Raw genomic sequence first — 23,180 nt, forward strand, 5'->3', positions numbered from 1 at the left:
AATGTCATCTCAGGCCACACAAGGAAAAAAAAAAAACTTCATCTGATTCCACCTTGGAATGCCATTTCCTCAAAGGTGTAATTTCATCATCATTGATAACATATCCAACATAATATTTTACACTTTTCTTTGGAGGAAACTTTCACTAAAACATATTTTCCATGGAGCTGATGTGGGAAGGTGCTGTTCAAAGCCACCCTTTGAAAGACAGTCCTTCACATTTTATATTTTTATGTCACCAAAGAATAAATATAACATTTTATGCTTTCTGTAAATGTTCATTCAAGTGTTAACATTGCCCATAAAAACTCGTTTCAAATTCTAAACTCAAAAATGCTTCTAATAATAGGCAAATGTTTTTGCGATTGTGAAGGAACTTACATTTCCAGAAAATTATTTTATTTTCTAGTGTTGGTATACAGCATTATTTCATATCAACTGTCATATCATCTGAAAGTATTGATTATTGGTGATATTTAACAACTCTGACTTTAGTTCCATATTTACACAGTAGAGTGCAGCATTTACGTCAAAAAGACTCTAAATTTCTGATCAGAGTTACCTTGCCATTCAGTCACCCCGCTTTACAATAACTTAATGGCTGATTGCTATCTTCAGATGGTAATTAGAATAACCTAGTCTTGATAAATCTCAGAGTTAACATATCATATTGTACTACAATTGTCATTCAATACAGTGGAAATGTTTGTAATCAATATGTTTGGGAACAGTTGTGCAACATCTGATCCAGAACATCATTATGAAATATTATCAGTTGACCATTGAAATTTATTGCCAGATGTGATTAAAGTTACAGCATGAAGTATGTAGTATCCCATAACAAACTGGCCATTGTTATGTGGACTACTACTTGAAGCCTTTATTCTAGATGTCTTTCTTTACAGTATACGAGAACTTAATGAATAGTAACTTGTTTATATCATATTTAACTAGTAGTTTGCAGATTGCCATATAAGGTACCTGGAGTAATTCATTCAGTTGATCAGCTTTACCTGGTAAGAAACAAATCACCTCTAATGTGCCAGGTTTGTTGTTATTGTAGTCATCACCACCAGCCTTAGTAAGTTTAGGCTGCTGTCTGTTTTGAACTCACAATCACATCCATTCCCATGTTTTGCAAGGTCTTCTAATCTCTCTCTCTTCCCATTTGGCTTGTAATTGAGGATCTTCTGGGAAATTCAGGGACTAGCAATTTCACGAAGTGGTGTCATCTTCAAGAAACTTCTGTATTTTTTCATTCATTTTGAAAAGATTGAATTCTGTTCAAATATCTTCATTTCTAAACATTTCTCTTATTGTGCAGCCCTCTGTCTACCTTTCTTATTTAAGAATGACCTTCATTTTATGTTAATAGAACAAAACTAATGTTTTGCTGGTGATGGCAAGTATTGTAAACAACACTGCCAGAAGTTTCATCAGAAGAGCTGGTTAATGAAATTTTATTCTGGATTTGGTGAACAACTCTCTACAGATAGACTCCCACTAAGTGTGAATGAATCATCATATTTTCATCTTAGGTGTTCATCACGAACCATAAAGCAAGACAAACTGAGAATGTGTAATTAAGTTGTCATACTGTTTGGACGTGTATATTGCTAATGATTTAGAAATCGTAACTCTGCATCAATTGAATGTGAAGTAGAGTTCACCAAAGAATAAATATAACATTTTATGCTTTCTGTAAATGTTCATTCAAGTGTTAACATTGCAGTACATCATAGCATGGACCCTTAAGAGAAACTGAAAGCATAGGAAAATCAGCCTGCCCCAAGGCTGTGTAACTGATGCCTACAACACGCAGTTAGGCCCAAGATGTGCATGTCTCACTTGATGACAATTTAAATCCCCACGCAACCATCCACATTTAGTTTTTCTGTAATTTCCTGAAATCACTTAAGGCAGATGCCGGGATGGCCCCTTTGAAAGGGGCAAGGCTGGTTTCCTTCCCCACCCAATCCTTATTCAATTATGTGCTCCATCTCTGATGACCTGGTTGTTGACAGGACGTTAAACTGTAATCTTTCCTTTTTTTTCTCTTATCGGATGGTGTGGTGCATTGTGGGATACTGCACACAAATAAATTGATGTATATGGTCAGACACTAAGTTGGTGTACTGTTTGGCAGTGAGAGATGATGGTACACACTTCAGGGCTTTGTTGGATTTGCTGTAAGCATTCCTCGTGTGACAATAGTGCCACAGCTTGTCTTTATGTTGACATGGGGGATTAATTACGTCATGTAACTTTTAGTATATATTGCCAACATGTACATGATGTACCAGTCCTAGCAAACTCATTCCAAGTTTTGAAAACATGGAAGTGACTTTCCTGTACCCATACTAATCTGTATGTCCTGCAATGTGTGATTGACGTAGGAGTGTGTGTGGAGCAGTAGCTTCTGTACCTTATAGCAAGGAGAGTGTATTGGTTGTATAGGGTTGCTCACCAGATGTTGTCTATCATTGAAATGACAAGAGTCTGCTGCTGGATGCCTTACATTTTCCCACTATGGGAGTTCATACGATGAGCCTGTGATTGTTGCAGTTTCCTGTTTCTGGTGCTCTCACCAGATGTGAATGATGTTGCACATATTGATACGTCCTTGTCTTCCGTTTTTACGTTCTGCAAGGTTACTTAAAAATTAAACTCTGATAAAATGTTTTGTAAAATCTTACCCTGTCTTACATTTGATACTTTTTAATACACGACTACTATAAATTACTCATTTGTTTTCCAAGTTATGTATATTCCAAAGTATTGCATGTACAAGTATAATTGATGCGTGAATATAACTGTAAACTCACCAAGTTTGCATTGTACCCACCAGCTGGTGTTACAAGTGCAGTACCTTGACAAATTGGTGACCAAGCAGAAAAAGAGTTTTTATGTTTTGGAATATGTGAGATGTTTAATGGTCGCAATAGAAGGAATTACTGGAGGAAAAAAAAAAAAAAAAAACACAGGCAACAGAGCATTGTGGATTGGTATCACCTATTTAAGGAGACTGGTTGTCTCTGTAAACAGAATATTACTGGTCAGTCAAGTATGCCAGATGCAACTGTGGAGAGAGTGAGTTTCATACACAGTTCTTACTGTGATATACTGCAGTTGTGGTTGTTTCAACAACTGACTGCTTATTCCAAAAATTTTATGTTCCAGTTGGAGCATCAGTGTTCAGTCGTAGTGGTGAAGATGATGCGGCTCTGTTCCTCCCCCTCCCCCTCCCCCTCGCTCTCCCTTTCGTCGTCCTCGTCCTCATCCTCGTCCTCCTCCTCATCCTCGTCCTCCTCCTCCTCCTCCTCCTCCTCGTCCTCCTCCTCCTCCTCCTCCTCCTCGTCCTCGTCGTCCTCGTCCTCGTCCTCGTCCTCGTCCTCGTCCTCCTCGTCCTCCTCGTCCTCCTCCTCCTCCTCCTCCTCCTCCTCATCCTCATCCTTGTCCTCGTCATCCTCCTCATCCTCGTCCTCGTCCTCCCTCCTCGTCCTCCTCCTCCCTCCTCGTCCTCCTCCTCCCTCCTCGTCCTCCTCCTCCCTCCTCGTCCTCCTCCTCCCTCCTCGTCCTCCTCCTCCCTCCTCGTCCTCCTCCTCCCTCCTCGTCCTCCTCCTCCCTCCTCGTCCTCCTCCTCCCTCCTCGTCCTCCTCCTCCCTCCTCGTCCTCCTCCTCCCTCCTCGTCCTCCTCCTCCCTCCTCGTCCTCCTCCTCCCTCCTCGTCCTCCTCCTCCCTCCTCGTCCTCCTCCTCCCTCCTCGTCCTCCTCCTCCCTCCTCGTCCTCCTCCTCCCTCCTCGTCCTCCTCCTCCCTCCTCGTCCTCCTCCTCCCTCCTCGTCCTCCTCCTCCCTCCTCGTCCTCCTCCTCCCTCCTCGTCCTCCTCCTCCCTCCTCGTCCTCCTCCTCCCTCCTCGTCCTCCTCCTCCCTCCTCGTCCTCCTCCTCCCTCCTCGTCCTCCTCCTCCCTCCTCGTCCTCCTCCTCCCTCCTCGTCCTCCTCCTCCCTCCTCGTCCTCCTCCTCCCTCCTCGTCCTCCTCCTCCCTCCTCGTCCTCCTCCTCCCTCCTCGTCCTCCTCCTCCCTCCTCGTCCTCCTCCTCCCTCCTCGTCCTCCTCCTCCCTCCTCGTCCTCCTCCTCCCTCCTCGTCCTCCTCCTCCCTCCTCGTCCTCCTCCTCCCTCCTCGTCCTCCTCCTCCCTCCTCGTCCTCCTCCTCCCTCCTCGTCCTCCTCCTCCCTCCTCGTCCTCCTCCTCCCTCCTCGTCCTCCTCCTCCCTCCTCGTCCTCCTCCTCCCTCCTCGTCCTCCTCCTCCCTCCTCGTCCTCCTCCTCCCTCCTCGTCCTCCTCGTCCTCGTCGTCCTCGTCCTCGTCGTCCTCGTCCTCGTCGTCCTCGTCCTCGTCGTCCTCGTCCTCGTCGTCCTCGTCCTCGTCATCCTCCTCGTCCTCGTCCTCCTCCTCGTCCTCCTCCTCGTCCTCGTCCTCCTCCTCGTCCTCGTCCTCCTCCTCGTCCTCGTCCTCGTCCTCCTCCTCGTCCTCGTCCTCCTCCTCGTCCTCGTCCTCGTCCTCGTCCTCGTCATCCTCTTCGTCCTCGTCATCCTCTTCGTCCTCGTCATCCTCTTCGTCCTCGTCATCCTCTTCGTCCTCGTCATCCTCTTCGTCCTCCTCCTCCTCCTCCTCCTCCTCTTCGTCCTCGTCCTCCTCGTCCTCGTCCTCCTCCTCCTCCTCCTCCTCCTCCTCCTCCTCCTCCTCCTCCTCGTCCTCCTCCTCCTCCTCCTCCTCCTCCTCGTCCTCGTCGTCCTCATCGTCATCCTCCTCGTCCTCCACCTCATCCTCCACCCCCCACCCCTCCCTCTCCCCCACCCCATCACAGGCCACCTAACCTAATGCCTGTGACTTTTTCCTTTGGCAGTACATGCAGGACTGTGTGCACATAACCCTTTGCCAAGAGCATTGGAACAGCTCAGATAATGAATCAGTGCTGCAGTGATGACCATTGATGGGAAGTGGACACATAAGGTACAAAGCAGACTTAACTACTACTTGGATACATGTGTGGCCAGAGGGACACTCAGAACATTTGTAGAGTGCAATATGCAAACTTGGTGATTTTACAGTTCTGTTCGCACATCAGTCATATTTGTTTATGTAATACAGTGGGAAAAACAGAGCTTTGAAATTGAATGAATACTTTATGGTAGCTCAGTACTTTGCTAGCCAGGGTCTGTGGAAATTATTAAATTTGTTTTCAGGGGAGTAATTTGGTGATTTCTAGTTATCCCTGTCCCATTCTTATAATTGTCATTGACAGGTCATTTTTTTGGCTTGGCAGCCACACAATCAAATACTTTGAATAGTATCAATTTCTTGCCTTCCATTAACATTTTCTTTAATTTAATAAAACATTTACACTGTCAATAATTGGCACTGTCTAGTAGAGTACTTTCTTGCCTTTGTAAGTGGGATGATGGTATAGGGCTATGAGATGCTGCTCAAGTGAATTACATGTGCATTTCCTTGTTAATGCTCTTACGTGTTCCCAAGTTCTTTACCAGACTGAAGTGAACTGATATATTGTACCCATTTATGCAGTGATTAATTTTCAGTCTTTATTCTCTCTCCACAATTAGAAAAGCAATTGATCACCTTTTTTGTGCATCTTACAACCAGAAAAAGGAGTTAATTTCATTTGTGTCAGTTTTTATTTGATTTTTGTTTAAGAACATTTTGTATTAATTTTGCATTATTCTTTGTTCATTTCTTTTTAAGGTTGTGTATAGTTTCTGCCTGTTTGATGACAGTGAAATATGTTGAATATTATGTTCAATACAGCTTTATTAAAACCTACATAAAATTCAGTGTTCTTCTCAAAAAATTTTCAGATTGTAAGAAGTTCTGATTGAAATTCAGTGAAGGAAAAAAAGTATGTCTTACTTCATAGTGTGCTTACTTCATAGTGTGATTGCATTTAATTGTAATAATTTGAGGTAGTTACACACATTGGTCGGGGTGAATAGTGTATACTCTCCCACATTCCATTTCACTGCATTTATTGATATCTTAATATAATGTAATTTACATTCCCACAAAACAGTTTCGTTTTACAGATCAACCTGTTTCAATTAAGTTCAAAATTTACAAGAAAAAAATCAAATTGCCATCAATGATTTCAGAAACTCCGACTCTGCTGCATTTACATTAAATGTGATGTATGTTATTCGTTATTTCTTTGTATATTGTAGGATGCATGATCTGACTAAAACTAAACACCGTAGGAAGTTTCCCTTTAGTAAAATGGAAAACCACTACACATTATAGTTGTATTTAAATGCTTATACAGTATTAGGAACAATTTGCTGAAAATATATTCATATGAAATATTTACATTTACATCACATTTCAGCTATATCGCATCAAGAAGAAAGCCAATCTACTCCTGCCTTGATACATGTGCCAGAGGGGTTTGACTCCACAGCACCATCCACCTCCCTTGGCATTATTCCAGAAAATAATCTTCTCGAGAGCTATACAAGACTCTCTATAAGCCTTGAAGAAAATGGTCTCTTTAAGGTGAGACTATGAAATCTAGTCTTTTCAGATGAAATACACTTAGTCTCAACGGGATATAGTCTATAGTGGAGTTGTGTACCCATCAGCTTAAGGTGCAGCTGCAAATGTAATGTGTAAGGTAAACTGAACTTTAGAGTCATTCCCGCGTACAGTACACATGTGACAGCTACACAGCTGAAGACAGAAAAATACAAAAGTAAACAAATATATATTTGACTTGACTACCGTACAGGATCTCTTCTACAAACTCTTCCAATGAGCCCGTATGGTGTTGATGAATGGATTCATTTACAGTTGTATAAATTCTTTTCAAGTGCAGGCAGAAAGAAAATGTCTTTGAACATCAACACCATGTTGGATGTACTGTACCCAGTAAAAAACATGTTATACTTTTCAATAGAAGTCCAATTATTGAAAGCAAACAAATATTTTTATAAAAATAATACTTTATCAGTTTTTTGTGTTTGTGTTCCTTTTTTGTTCTTCTTTTTGGATATTATCTATGTTCTACACCCTTCCCCCCCACCCAAACCCCTCATGTATACACAACTGCAATTTGTTGTATTATATGCAACTTAAGTAAACTCAAAGTGAAAATGTTTAGAAGACTACCAAAGGATGCTAGATAACCATGACTGACAGATCAGCTCAAAACCACAGATTTTAATGTCTAGACTCTAAGCAGAGTGCCTTGCACTCACAAGTTAAATTGTAATAATCACATTGTAGGTGACACTACCCTATATTGTTATAATTATTTACTAACCTAATACATAGTCATATTTCATATGTTTTGTTTTCATGTGTATTGCTGAAAAAGAAGACTGTTTGCTGGCAGCAGCCTTTTTCTTGTATGTGCTGTTACTTAGTTCAATTTTGCTTATGGTTTTTTGTTATATCTTATATTTTCCCGTATACAAAATATGAAATGTGAGTGAGAGTGACCAAAAACAGTGTTTGGTAGCAGATGCAGGCACAAATGAAAAGTGCCAGAAATGCTACCTTTCAGAACCAGGTTGTCACCTACACTGCACAAATGAGAGAACAGTTGGTGGTAGTCAGACAATTCAGGAATTGTGAAGGAAGTAACTGAAAATCCAGGGAGATACAACAAGAACATGAGGAGCAAGAAAGCAAAAATGAAGTGCGAACAAACAGCATGTTGTTCATAGCTGATTTAATTTCATTGTAGATTTCACTCACATTTTGTCTCTTTTAGACAGGACTGTAGGATGCTTTCCTACTTGTATTCTGAATAACCTTCTTTCCTCCAACCCCTCCAGCTGTTTCCCTCTCCCCCCCCCCCCCCCTTTCTCCTTGGGGAATCCCAAGTATTCAAATCTGGTTTTGGTTTTATCATTTATTCGTCATCTGCTGCCATCCTGCAAGTAACATCACTTTTTCTGTTCTTATTTTAATGAGAAGATTTTTTTTTCTTTCTTCATTTTTTGCTACAGTAGTTATTTGTTTTAACATGAGATGTTGGATATCTTGCAAATTCTGAAGAGCAATGTGAAAGAAAGTTGCTGTAATAATCTGCAAATTGTGAAAGATGAAACATAACACAGGAATTTAAAAAAAGGAGGGAAAATTAAAGTGGAAAAAATCCCAAGTGCACTCACATCTGTAATCACACACACGTGTGTGTGTGTGTGTGTGTGTGTGTGTGTGTGTGTGTGTGTGTGTGTGTGTGTGTGTGTGTGTGTGTGTGTGATAGAGAGAGAGAGAGAGAGAGAGAGAGAGAGAGAGAGAGAGTGCACATCATCAAAACAGACCACCTCCTCCTCCTCCTCCTCCTCCTCCTCCTCCTTCTTCTTCTTCTTCTTCTTCTTCTTCTTGCTCCTCCTCCTCCTCCTTCTTCTTCTTGTTGCTCCTCCTCCTCCTCCTCCTCCTCCTCTCCAGTACTAGGTGTAGTGGCCTTTTACGATCTCAGTCCATATCCTTACTGCTCTTTCTCATCTCTTCTGCTTCCAGTTTGGTATTTGAGGATTTTTTGGAGGATCTGGCTAATCTTCATAATAGTACACTGCCTTTCCAAGATGATCTGTAATTCTGTACGATTTTGATCATTGGTTTACTTTGAAAGCCTTGAAGATGTCATCAGATCTTTTCCTGTCCCATAGTTTACAGCCAGCTCTTCTTCTCATGAACTGCATCTCGGCACTCATTTGTCTTTGTTTGTCATCTCTACAAATTGTACAGCAACTGTATTTACAGTGTGAGTGGTTGACTGGTTTACTTGAAACAGCAGTTAATAACTGTAGTAAATGTTAAGTAATCCCTGTCAATGGTAATGCATTTGTGGGAATGGCTGTTAAAGTTCTGGGAACTCCTGATTTAGAAGTCTTTAGGGATAGCCCTCAATTGAGTCATTACTATATTTGGATATCTGATAAGTCTGAAAAGCTCTTGTCCTTCAGAGCTGATTTCAGTTTGGGGAACAAGAAAAAATCCAGGAGAGAAAAGTCTGTGGAATAGGATGTGTGACTGACTGACTCAGCTGGCTGTTGGCCAGGAACTGTTGCACTGGAAAGGCAGTGCATGGCCGGACAGTCATGGAGTGGGATCCAGTCACCTTATTTGGTGTACTAGGAGTGCACCCGCTTCATCTGTTGCAACAGACATTTCAGTATTTCCATGTGCGTAATGACATGGGTGACACACACTCGAAGTCGAAGAACATGACAAGTATTGTCTTGATGCGTGATCTCTCACTGTAATCCTGGACATTGCCACTCCATACTTTAACATTGCTTTCAGGGTTGTGTCTTGAGTATCAGGTATTGTGTCGGTTAATAGGAAAGTTGCATCTCAATACGGCATGTTGATGAGGTCTCTACAGATGTTAAGCCAGGTTCAAAGTGTGGGTCACAAGTTGGGAGCAAAATTTGCGCTACCCTAATCCTAGGCAATTGTGAGGTAATGCACTTCTGGGAGCAGCTGTACAAATCCTGGAAACTCCCACTTCCTCTGCCATCATTTGTACTAAGACACAACGATTCTGAGACAAAACTTTCTCCACCTTATTTATGTTCACCAGGGTGCTTGCAGTTGCAGGCAGGCCAGTTCAGAGAACATCTTCCATTGTGACCCACACGTTTTTTGAGGTATTTAAACCTCTTGTAAACACACTTTGAGATGACAGCATGTTCTTTATAAATAGTTGTCAGCATTTTCTGAGTCCCTTTCACTGGTTTTCCAAGTCAAACAGAGGATGATGGTTCAAGTCCGCATCCAGCCAGCCAAATTTATATTTTCTTTGATTTCCTAAATTGTTCCAGGCAAATGCTGGGATGGTTCCTTTGAAGGGGCACGGCCAATTTCCTTCCCCATCCGTGGCAGAATCAGAGATTGTTCTCAGTCTCTAATGACCTCGACATTGACAGGACGTTAAACCCAATGTTCCTGCCCTCCAAGTCAAATAGAACATCATCTTCATTCAGTGATCCATTTTGGGTTTCAAACTGCACACCCTACACCTTCAATCTACAATGTGCTGTTTACACGCAAGAAGCACACTTGCATATATTAAAAAAAAAAAAAAAAAAAAAAAAGTGGTGAGTGGCAACATCCTTGTGTCGGTGTGTTTCCACATCATTTAGTTTTATTTTGATTTATACCCAGGTACATCAATGTAGAGTTTGGAACTTTATATCTAGGGAATGACTAATGGAAATAATGAAATCCTACTCCTGCCTTGGGACACCACTATCCAACCCCAATACTATTCACAGTGTTCCTCCTCGTCAACCACCCATAGCACCCAGACCCTGCTGAGTTGATCTTTTCAACCTACCACATTCTCCAAAAACCCCTACCCACAATCCACAAAATCCAGAACTGAAACAGTCTCTTGCTTCCTACAGTGAAAACACTTCTTTGCCACCAATCCCTCCAACCAAAGCCAATCCAATCCTTCCAACAAAACCGGCCTGTCCCCATTTGTACCACCATCCAACTATGACTCTCTCACACTCCCGTCTAACCATCCCCTGGTCACTTTCCAGGAATTCCGAACTTCCAACCTGGCCTCACCATCCTTTCGAAGCTCCATCCCTAAGAACAACCTTTCACAGGGTGTCTATGACCCTGGACAACTGGGAGATCTGGGAAAACCCCGGGAATTTTTTCATCCGGGAGAAAACCGGGAAAAACCTGGGAATTTTTTAGAATTCCGGGGATTTTTCATTTTTTTAGTTTTCCGTTAAATTGTTGTAACTATGACTGGTAAGAACTAATACTCTAACATAGAATATTACTGTATCTCACTACTGCAGAATAATACTGCAGCAATAAAAAACGATCGAGAGAGAAAAAGAAACGAAAATAAAACCGAAGTTGCAAAGAAAATGCACCATGCACAACAACAAAACACAGTGCTCATACAAGCGTTTGCCAACAGCAAAATGTGTTAAAGGCTTTAGGAGGACTATGCAGTGTTTCATAACAATAAATTGTCTCCAATGAGCGTGATGTCACAACTGTTTACATTAGATTCGTTTGAGCGGTTGCGAGCGAGCTTATGCACATGTGCAGTTGAGTCGCGTATGAGTAGTACCTTCTCCCATTTCTGGCTACAGAAGTGTGGCAGTTAGCTGTATAAGCAATAGCAGCAGGCAACCAGATGCAATCCGGAAAAATTTTACTGGTGCGCCTAAGCTGACAGATTCACGCATGCGCAATAGGCTCGGAACTGGGGGGCAGGGACAAACCAAATTCATATTATTGAGGAAAAAGACCTTCTTTCACAAAGCGCCTAACAACCAGCACATGTTGGTCTATCGATTACTCACATGATTTTGAACACATTCATGTTGGTTTTTGAACAAATTCTAAGTTGATTTCTGAAAGAATCATAAGGTGATTTTTGGATGCGTGCATAGTATAAGTGATGTCTCTGCCAGGGGAATCTCTGACGCATCTAGAAGTAAACTTTCCTAAGACAAAAGGAGATGGGTCTATACAAGCTGAGCGGAATAAAGCCGAATGGGTGAATGCCAATCGCTGTTTATGTGGTTGACTGGGTTTGCAAATGATCAGCGTTGTTTTAACTATTAGCGAATTCCATAGATTCAGACTACCAGAGTGGAAATAAACGACTAATGGGAATAACAGGCAACAAAGATTGCGTATTGTCTCCTCTGTGTATCCAAGAAAATGAAATTTGAAAGAAAATTTTTGGCCAGACCACTACACTTCTAAGGGCCAGTAATACAGTCCCCGGCTAGCAGTCGCTGAAGTTCTATTCTGGGAGTAGCGCGGAAAATGCGTTGTACGAACACGTAACAACGCCTAACCGGAGAATAAATGCGGGGTAACTAAACTGGTGATTGTGGCAGGGTTAGTGAAGTTAACCAAAGAATAAGTTTTGACACTGGCAGGAGTAGTTACAGAATTAGTGATGACAAGATTGTTTGTTAGAACATGGAAGGAGAAGAAACGAGGACTCACACAAATCACGGAATAATATGACGATTCCACATCTATATAAAAATTCCGTACTACTACTTTTTGATCTCATGCTTCAGAAGGTAGAGAGTATGAATGAAATGTGAAGCTATTTCCTAACATAAAACATTTTGCTTGTAGTATGCCTAATAGGCATTTGATATTGGTACTACGTGAATTATATTCCGTAGTGTTATAAAAATGACCATTTGTGCCAAAACAGTCTCGTTTATTTGGTGTGTGTAACAATTGCTGCAATATTAGGCAGGCGTATTTCATTTTATTTAGCAGACAGACAAAATACATGTAATCAGGTCGAGAAACCACACCAGTCTTGGGTACTATTTGTATCAACAGCTTTTCTAGTATTAGACAATGACATTTCATTTTTTCATGTAGCAAAATGTTGACGAACTTTGATGAGGTAATAGATTCTTTCGCAGAAAGGAAAGCACGTCATGTAAAGCTGTAGCAAGATTAGAGAGGAAAAAAAGCTAGGACTTAAGGATTGAAGAAATGGATTCTACTGTCTTGCTTGCCTCTTGTCTTTACTCGTTTTATGTACCCTATATTTAATGTTATGTCACAGAAAACAGCAAGTTATTAGCTAATAGGCAGTAAAGACAGCAGATTTTCTGAAGAGTTCTTGTTCTGCCGGTTACAAATAATCCCATCCAGTATTAATTGTGAGGTTTTTTTGAAGAGGGGTAAGATGTCAAACCGGCCGATTGGGAGCAGGAGAGGTACTGCAGGACATTTTAATTTCCACTGGTATGAATATAGTTTGATGGCACCCATTACAAAATATTGCGTGTTTGAATTCCACAGAGCGAAATACAGAGACGTGAGATGGAAGAATGCTGTGTGAGGAGGTGTGGCATTGCATTTTGGCACACGTAAGACCAAATAACACGTCTTACACATGACTCGTGTTTACGTTAAGTGATTTTGCTGTTTCCTCTTCGTTTATTGCTCTCACGTCAAATGAAAACAAATCGGATTTCTGTGGCCTGGTGCTATCAAGTGAATTAAAATACATTCACATAATTACGGAAGGCTAAAATATGTAATTAGTTTCTGATTTTATTTTGTTTCCACCTGTCTGACAGTCAAGCGTTAATCGCCTTGCAGAACAGTGAAGTTATTTTTGTCGGTTTGTTAAAGAAATCTTTTCTGCTGAGGCAGTCAATTTATTCGAATGAAGTGTTTCATTCCACACTATTGGCTAGTTTCAACTATTCTCTGCATTTCAAGTTGACATTTTTATCTTCTAGCACAAGGATTATGCCTTAATAAAGAACCAAACGTGAGATAAAACAGAACTGGTACTCCAAGAAAATTTACATCTGAATCTGGACATACGAATGTGCACTTTAAGCCGAATGATGCATTTTATTACGGTTCACAAAATTCCCATGCTCTTGGAGTATCCTCTAATGTCTTGTTTCTTTTATGACATAATGTAAGATCTTTGAATGTTTTACACGTACGAACGTACGGGCTTCCTGCGTCACCGTAGATGCGCAAGTGCGGCGACGCCTGTTATCTGGCGCTCTCTGGCAACTGCGGAAACAAATCTATTTCTAACAGGTCACGAGAAAATATTCCGAATGGTTGTTTGGAAAGTGTTACTGTCAAAGTAAATTTCTTTTTATGCAAGATGCACTCTGTGCAATGAATGTCCGATGATTTTTTTAAATCACAGAGCATTTGACTTTCATTCAAAAATAAAATCTTTGACAACGACCATTTAGAATATTTTCGAGCCCAGAAGATCAGACATTTAAGTCGTCGTTAAAAATTTTACTGGCACAATTGTATCTTAAAGTGTAACACGCGCAAAAAAGATCAACATTATGTGTGAAAGCTTAGCTTCTCTTGCAGCTTATTAATCTTAGAGACCAATATTATACGTAAAAGCTTTTCTTTTCTTGTAGCAACACTATGTATATTAATTTAAACCATTACCTGTTCCTATTTGTGTGTTCGCGCTACTTAACAGTGATGTTGCTATTGACTGATAACATCACGTGTCCTATGCTCTGAATATCCGCTATCATCAGCTGGCAGGATCGCTTGACATGAACTACGACTGGCTTACAAAAGCGCATCGCAATCTCGATTTCAGTTCTTCGGAAAGTAACATGTGGTGTTTGGTGGAATTAGAATTTATGCTTTCGTAATACGAAAATATGCAGTGTACGTGTTGCTGCACATCAGAAATCTTTCCGAAACGTGTTTTTTCCCCTGAGTTTCGTTTTCTAAAGTGCCTGGAAATTCTATGCCGGTGTATAAAACCACAACCATTTAAAGGATTGATAAGTTTTACAGTTCCAAGGAAAAGTATGCTGTTACTTAACACGTAAAAAGTGTATTTTCATCTGGGAGAAAGTGTATTTTTAACCGGGAAATCCAGGAATTTTTTTTTCCTGTTTCAGCAGAAGAAAGAATAGCCCTACACAAACTAAAACCGGATCCTGATCTAATCACCCTCCTTGCAGACAAAGGTTCCACCACTGTTGTGATGAACCAGAGTGACTACCTGGCAGAGTGTCTCCGCCAGCTGTCCAACATTACCTCCAGTCCCTGCTGAAATCCTTCAGCCGTTCCCAGAACCCCTCCCCTGAACCCATCTCCCTACTCACCCCAAAAGAGCCACACACCCACCTTCTACATGCTCCCCAAAATCCACAAACCAAAGAAACCTGGTTGCCCCATTATGGCTGGTTACAGTACAGAGGGAGACCAAGAGATGAATACACTAAGCAGATTCAGAAGAATGTAGGCTGCAGTAGGTACTGGGAGATGAAGAAGCTTGCACAGGATAGAGTAGCATGGAGAGCTACATCAAACCAGTCTCAGGACTGAAGACAACAACAACAACAACAACAACAACAACAGTGCTCCCACTGACAGAATCCCAGCCCTTGTTGACCAACTTCAGCAATCAATTGTCCAAAACCGAGCCTCCTACATGAAAGATACTGACCACTTCCTGCACTGGATCCCCACAATGCCCACGCCCTTACCTCTCAGGTCCCTACACATCGTTGTTGATGGAACCTTCTCATACACCAACATCCCTCATGCCCATGGCCTTGCCGCAATTGAACACTATCTCTCACAGTACCCTGCAAATTCCAAACCCACCACTTCATTCCTGATACACTTAATCAACAACAACCTAGCCCATAACTACTTCATCTGTGAAGGGAAAGCACAAAAACAAATGCGTGGCTCAGCCGGCGGCACCCTCAAAGCACTCTCATTTTCCAACTTCGTCATGGGTCATCTAGATGAAACATTCCAAAGCTTCCCAAAAATCCAAACCCTGGCCTTGGTCACGTTTATTAATGACATGTTTATAATCTGGACCAAAGGCCAACACATTATCCTCATTCCTCCACAATCTCAACACCTTCTCTCCTATCCACTTCACCTGGTCCTCCACCACACATTGTGTCATGTTCCTAGTTGTCATTTTCCTCCTCTCAGATGTCTCCATCTGCACCTTGGTCCACATCAAACCCACCAATCACGAACACTACCTGCACTTTGACAGTTGCCACCCCTTCTACAGCAAAAAATCCATCCCCTGCAGCCTGGCCACCCAAGGCAGATGCATCTTCATTGATGAGAACTCCCTCATCCAGTATGCTGAAGGAATCACAAAGGCCTTCACAGTATCCCCACACACACACACCTGATCCACACATCCATCCCAAGAACCAACCACAAAGAAGCCCCCCCCCCCCCCTTGTCACTTAATACCACCCGGGACTGGAACAACTGACTCTCATCCTTCGTTAGGGCTTTGATTGTCTATCATCATGCCATGAAATGAGGGACATCCTATCCGAGGAACTTACCTTCCCACTGAAAGTGGTGTTCCGTCGCCCACCCAACCTCTACAGCATCCTAGTCCATCGCCGTGGACTCCCACCCGCAGTCCCCTGTCGAAGGGATCACACCCAGCACAGGCTTGTCCTACCCCATCAGAGGCTGGGCCAGCTTTGAAAGCAAGCATATTATACACCAGCCTTGCTGCAGCACAGTGTTTTACATTGGTATGAATTGTGAATTGAGGGTTATTAGTCTCATAACATACATAATCAAAATCATTTGATTCAGGTACAGGAGACATGTCAAAAGTTTGGAAAAATTTACAGTAAACATAAAAGCTGATGTCAGGGTGTATATGACCTGGGACAACCGGGAGATCCGGGAAAAACCCGGGAATTTTTTCATCCGCGAGAAAACGGGGAAAAACACGGTAATTTTTAAGAATTCTGGGATTTTTTTAAATTTTAGTTCTCAGTTAATTTTTTTGTAATTTTGACTGTTAAGAAATAACACTTTAACAAATGATATTACTGCATCCCGCTACAGCAGAATAATACTGCAGCAATAAAACATGAACGAGAGAAAAAAACTAAAATAAAACTTAAGTTTCAAAGGAAAAGCACAATGTACACAACAAAACACATTGCTCATAGAAGCGTCAGCCAGTAGCAAAATGCGTCAAAGGCTTTAGGAAGACTTCGCAATGCTTCATAACAACAAATTGCCTCCGATGAGAATGACATCATAACTGTTTACATTAGATTCGTGTGAGCAGTTGCGAGCAGGCCCATGCGCATGCACAGTTGAGTCGCGCATGTACCTTCCACTTCTGTCTACAAAAGTGTGGCTGTTAGCTGTATAAGCAAGAAGCAAGATGTTACCCGGAAAAATTTTGCTGGCGTGTCCAAGCTGCTATATTCCCTGGGAGCAAACCAGGGTATCTGCCCCAGGCAGCATTTTCAGTCAAGCATTAATCGCCTTGCAGAACAATGAAGTTATTTTTGTCGGTTTGCTAAAGAAATATGGCTTTATTAATCTTTTTGGCTGTGGCAGTCGATTTGTTTGAAACAAAGTGTTTAATTCCACACTATTGGCTAGTTTCAACTGTTCGCTGCATTTCAAAAGAACATGTTTTCATTTATAGCATGTATGACATATGCCATAATAAAAAACCAAAAATGAGATAGCACAGTACTGGTACCGGGAAAAATCCGGGAATTTTTTTTCCTTGTCGCGTATCCGCCCTGAATGTTTACATACAGCATAATAATAATAATACAATTTTGTTTTTTATACACAGATGGCAGAGATAATAATAACAATAATAATAAAAATAGTATCTAAAAATCTAACTCTAAATTACCCTAGCTCAAATTATCATGTCGTCCTCTAAAAATTCTTCTATTGAATAGTAGCATTTCTCCCCCAGAATCTACTGTAGCCCTATTTTTAGGATCTCTGGCTTAATATTAAATACATTTTTGCCCATTAATTTGTTATAATATTGTCATCCCCATATACTGTGGAGCCCATGCATATAATTTCAATTTGTGTGTGAGAAGCATCAAATTATTTTTATTTCTTGTGTTGTGAAGATGATAATTTCATATGACAATCAATCAACTATCAACTAGAATGAATGGCCATCACCAAACTGTTGCTATAAAACAAGGTGGACCACACAGTGGCAAAACATGCAGCAGAGCACAACATGTACCATCTGGATCCCCACCACCACCAGCTTTTCTGAGCTGTGCAGATGGGCGCTATCCTTACAGCACATCCTTTACTCCCATCACCTCCCTGGCTAAATCTAAGGTAACTCGCTGCCCCCCCCCCCCCCACCCAATTGTGTGTGTGCCTTTGTGCACGCTATATATATATAATCTCCCCTGTCCCAGTACCTCCGGCCAGTAATTTGTGTCCGCTAGTTGTGTGCTGCTATCTCACGCTATAGTCTGTGAAATTGTGTGCCCAGCCCTCTGCCACCTGCGGCCCTATACCTGCACCCCTACGTAACCCACCGAAAGCTAGCAAAGCTCTGTACCTTTTGTTTCTGTTCCTGTTGACAATGCAGCACTTCTGCCTTTCAGTGAATCATCTCCTTTATTCCTAAATAATCCGCAATTCTCAACCAGAGATTTTTGTACATTATTATAACAGAAATAAGCACATATTTACTTTCTTCATTCCAGGGTTCAAGCCGTTCATCTTCAAGTAGTGCTACTACAAGCAGACATATGACACTAGAAGAACTTCGAGCAGTGAATCGCTATGCAGAGAGCACTAAAAGCCTTTCCTACCTCCCTCAGGTGAGGTCAGAAGATGGAAGCCAGGGAGGGGGCGGCAGCACAGGTCAGACTAACTCTGAATATCTTGGCACAGCATGGCACCGGGCACGTTGTTTCACCTGCCCTGACCTATTCTCGCATGGTGCCTTGCCCAGTCACAGATACCACCAGTTTGCTGTCCTGAGTGGCTCCTCTACTTTCTGTGTGCTTTCATACTAAATACACTGTAAAAATGCGAATTGTAAATTCCCAAACAGAAGTGCATTAATGATATTTTAAAGACATGAAATAGAATTGCCACAGTCATTTCTTTAAGTGACCAAAGACGAAAAAATTAAAATTCAGTAAAATACGTTTTAGCGTGTGGCTCTTGTTGTAAATTTAAACACTGACAAAAGAACCTTTTGTATCATAGTGATAAAGAGTACATTGAAGATTATTTATTTTTTGTCAGTCTGTTCTCCTTACTTAGCTGATACAAACTAAAGACTACCTAAACATTTTTTAAATATCTAAGTGATATTAAATGTCATAATTTCAGATTTAAAGTTATTTTTCTGAGAGGCTCCATTACCTGTTTAATGTTGGAAATTTCAGTGACCAGTCGTCCCATTATTAAGGAGTGTTGCCTTTCAGATATTAATTTCTTCTTATTATTATTGTAATTAATACCTTAGAATTTTGTGAGATGGTAACAGCAAGTCAGTGTCCTCTGCCTCTTGGCCGTTGCAAAATATTTGGCAGTTAAAATTATTAAGGTCGATGTAATGCGTAATTTAGAACTTTGCTGACATACTGTGGGGAAATGTCATTTTTAAGAGTTACATGCGGGAGACATTCATAAGGCTCTAAGAATAAGTAACGTTTATATAGAAATTACATATATTGAAGACAAGTTCAGACAAATTTACTGAAAGTGTTCAGACAGTCTGTCTTGGCCCTCATTGCAAGCTTCATAATCTCATCTCTCTGTCCCTCCACCCCTCCCACCCCCACCCCACCCCCCACCCTCATCCCCCACCCTCCACCCCCACCCCTCTTAAACGAGCATACTGCTGATGTAGATTGTGTAGAATAGTTATCAGGATGACATGTTACTATCTACCACTGACATAAGTCATAGCATTGAAATGGTGTGCAAGTGCCATTCATTTCTGTGGAATCGGCACACTAAGATGTGTTATGAGAAGACATGACAAAAATAGCAGAAATGAGATATTGTGTTCATAAGTACGTGTGACCACACAGTGGATGAAGTTGCTTGATTTGTTGGTATTTAATATGGACTGCCCAACTGGTCTACAAGAAATGATGGACTTACCAGAGCCATGTAATATGTGTAGAGGGTGCACAGAATAACGTGGCCAATAGATGTGCAGTCAGCGGGGTAAATGTGAAGAGAGCGACAGTGGTGGGGGCTGCAACCAGGCACTCAGCAGGCTGTAGGGGAAATGCCGAGCACTGGAGGGGAAGTGGCATTCTAAACTGTAGTGTGCACACATATTGTTTGTAAGTATTACGTGGAGCATCCCTATGCCCAAACTTGCTTGATGACCATCCAAAAAGATCTACCGTCATGTCTGCTTTGGTTAGTATCTAAAAATAGTTGTACTGAAAATGCAACAAAAGCATTGATTTATTTTCGCCTGAGTTGGTAACCATTTGTAACTTTCAGAGAATCGCCATGAATGGTGAATCTGGAGTGAAAAGTACATTTCCGTTGTTGCCTTCTTAAAATTTGCTTCTTTTGCCAAAACGTGGCAGAGTTTACACATCATCACATCACTAACATGTTGTGCAGTCGCAGTTGTGAGAGAATTGTGGAACAGTGATTTATTAAGTGAGGAACTGAGGACAAGTAAGGTCAGTAGCTTATGAAAAATTACATCTTTGGTATAAAAAGAAATATGTGATGTCCTCACTTATGTTGTTCCAAAACCATTGAATTTCTCGTTTGACCAGCTGTCGATGGCCCATAAAAAAATTACATTATTTCATCAAAAAAAGTCTGTAGTTAGTGGAATAACATGGCAGATAATGAAGTTTCACATAATAACCATATGACAAAATACTCTGCTCTTTGCATGCCATCATTTGCCAAAATCTCATTTTGATATCTCAAGCCATTTGAGATTTGAGGAATGTTAGGAGATACGAGGAATGTTATGGATATTTCATTCTGCCTTAATCGTGATCGCAGATGACTGAGGTATACAAGATTAGTTTTTTGAGATTGGTGACAGATAGAGAAGACAGGCAGAGGTCTCCACCCATATCTAAAGAAAAATTCATTGTGTTAGCTAAATTTCATATGCAGTAACATATAATGTAATACGCATCAAATGAAAAACATAGCAAATGCTATTTTTAATTTCAGACTTTTCTAATTTTGCGCAGTGTCTTACTATGAGGTTTGCCCAGAAAGTAATGCACCACATTTTTTTCTCAGCCAAAAATATTGCTACAAATGTGAGACGTTTGTGTGTGTTATTTGAAGTCTCCTAAATGAGCATGCCAGATAGCGTAGCTGTAGGACCATGCGGTATGTTACAAGCAATGTGCTGTCATTGAATTTCTCACTGCAGAGAAAGAAACTATGGGGAATATTCACAAACACTTGTGCAAAGTCTATGGAGCATCTGCTGTTGACAGAAGCACAGTTTGTCGCTGGGGGCAGAGGGGATGTCATCAGAAGGCAGTTCAGCAGAGCTTCACGATTTGCAGCCGTCGGGGAGATCACCCACAGCTGCACACCTGACATGTTGGAGCGAGCTGATGTTGTCATTCACGAGGACAGATGCATTATGACTCAGCGGTTGGCACTGCATCTGTCAGTCAGCAAAGGAAGTGTGGATGCAATTACCTGCACTCTTGGATATTCAAGAGTGTGCACGATGGGTCCTGCCTCGTCTGACGGTGGATCACAAATCACACAGAAAAATATTTGTTTTGATTTGTTGCAACATTTTGAAGCTGAGGGGGAGGCCTCCTTGTCCCAGATTGTGACAAGTAATGAAACCTGGGTTCACCATCTTGAGCCCGAAACAAAACAGTAATGGTGCCATTCCCACTCCCCACAGAAGAAAAAATTCAAAACAACTGCTTCCGATCGTGATCACCATGTTCTGGGACTGTGAAGGTGTGATTCTCATTGATGTGATGCCAAGAGGTGGTACTATTAATTCAGAAGTATACGTCAACACATTAACAGAACTCAATACGCGCTTCTGGCGACTTCGATGCCACAGCAACTCAGGAGATATTTTGCTGCAACATGATAACACGCAGCCCCACAAAAGACTGAGGACTGCTGAACGCATCGCAAAACAGGGTTGGACAGGGTCGCGCCATTCACCATACAGCCTTGATGTAGCCCCCTCGGACTTCCACATGTTTGGGCTATCAAAGGATGCCATTTGCTGAAGACATTTTGAGGACAATGAGTTGATTCACTCAGTGAAGCACTGACTCCACCACCAGGACAATGATTGGTACCAACAGGACATAACACACCCTTGTTTCACACTGGAGGAAGGCCATAGAACAGGATTGAGATTACGTGAAAAAATAGGGTGTGTAGATAAAACATCATTGTTTAATGTGTGTAATTCTCATTGTGTTCAATAAAGAATGGTTGAAGAAAAAAAGTGATGTATTATTTTCTGGGCAATCATCGTAAAATACAAATGTCAAAATAGCTATGACCATTAATGAAATGATGGCCATTTCATCATGAAGCTGCCATAGATAATGATAAATAACAAACCTTTTTTACCAAATGGTTTCTGTAAAATTATTTGAGAAAGATTGAAAGGCATGCACCTCAACTCTCTCACCCCAGTTGGCCGAAAGTGGGCAAAGAACGTTGGCCTTCCCTTCTGAACATACAGCTGAACTCACCCAGTGCCTTGTACAAAAATTAGTCACTGTGCACTGGCCACTGTATCCTGCACAGACTCTAAGAATAGTGGTTGTAAAAAGATCATAATCAACATTTGCTAGAGATGAGTGTCATCCATTATCAACAAAAGGAATTGTTGCTATTAGTGAATGTAGGTCTATCTCTAACAGTTTCTGGGTGAACATTGCACAGGAAACTACATGAAATGGACATTTGGAGTCGTGCCTCACAAAAGGCGATTGTCCACATTGGCACATAAAGCTCCGTGCCTCCAATGGCCAGAAACTGAACAGTAACTTACTGGAAGCGTGCAGTATAGTCTGGCAAGTCATGCTTTTGGCTCTTTTCAAGTGGTGCCAGGTGTTGAGTGCAACAATGGTTCCCTGAGGTTTTTAACTTGCAGTGTGTGGAAGATGTGGTTCAGACCAGAGGTGATGCTGTGATAGCATGTGTTCAAGCCATAACTTAGTCCCACTCAAACAGGTTGCTGTAAACCTATACCAGGATATTTATTTGTGCATTCTCAGTGACCAGATATAGTCCTTTCTTCTACCCCTATTTCATGAGTGTGCCTTAGACACTTAGTGTATGACAACAGGTGTCTTCACAGGTCTTCAGGCATATTTTCCTAATTTAATGAGCAGTCACACACCAGATTGTAGCTCAATTGGCCCACTAAATCATCTGATCTTAATCCCACAGGAAATGTCTTTGACTATTTGGAACAGTGATTGAAACAGCAGATAGCTTCCCCACAACATGATAACTGTGTGGGAAATGATCATCGATGAGTGGCCTCAACTTGATGTCTCCTGCGGGCAACTAAAACAGCTCTGTCGAGTAAGGCTGGGTTCTTTCATTTCGTTAAACAAGTCATGTGGACAGTCAAGTCTTATGCTAATTGGAGGAACAAACATCTAATTCTTCACATCCTTGTTTCAGTATTTCAGTAGTTGGTAAATAGTTCTTCTTTTTACTTAGGAACTAAAATTTCAGTTTGTATAACTTTCTCACTGTTCATAGGCAGTGTTGATGTTGTTGACAGTGGAAATGGAAAAAAATTATATGGTAAATTGATATAGTCAAGAAATTCTGGGGGAAACTAAAATGTCTGTTATGTATTTGTTTTCAGTG

At 41.4% G+C, this 23,180-nt stretch overlaps 1 protein-coding gene across 2 annotated transcripts in view; it reads left to right on the top strand.

Moving 5' to 3' along the window:
- Nucleotides 1-23,180, top strand: part of LOC124605105 — a 190,263-nt gene that overhangs the window by 80,237 nt on the left and 86,846 nt on the right. For both annotated transcript variants that reach the window (XM_047136555.1, XM_047136556.1), the window contains 2 exons: nt 6,397-6,563; nt 18,050-18,166. In XM_047136555.1, the coding sequence (XP_046992511.1) occupies nt 6,397-6,563; nt 18,050-18,166 (284 nt within the window). The remainder of the gene's footprint in view (nt 1-6,396; nt 6,564-18,049; nt 18,167-23,180) is intronic.

Source organism: Schistocerca americana, chromosome 3 (genome assembly GCF_021461395.2).
Source record: "Schistocerca americana isolate TAMUIC-IGC-003095 chromosome 3, iqSchAmer2.1, whole genome shotgun sequence".
In the NCBI taxonomy this organism is placed as follows: domain Eukaryota; kingdom Metazoa; phylum Arthropoda; class Insecta; order Orthoptera; family Acrididae; genus Schistocerca; species Schistocerca americana.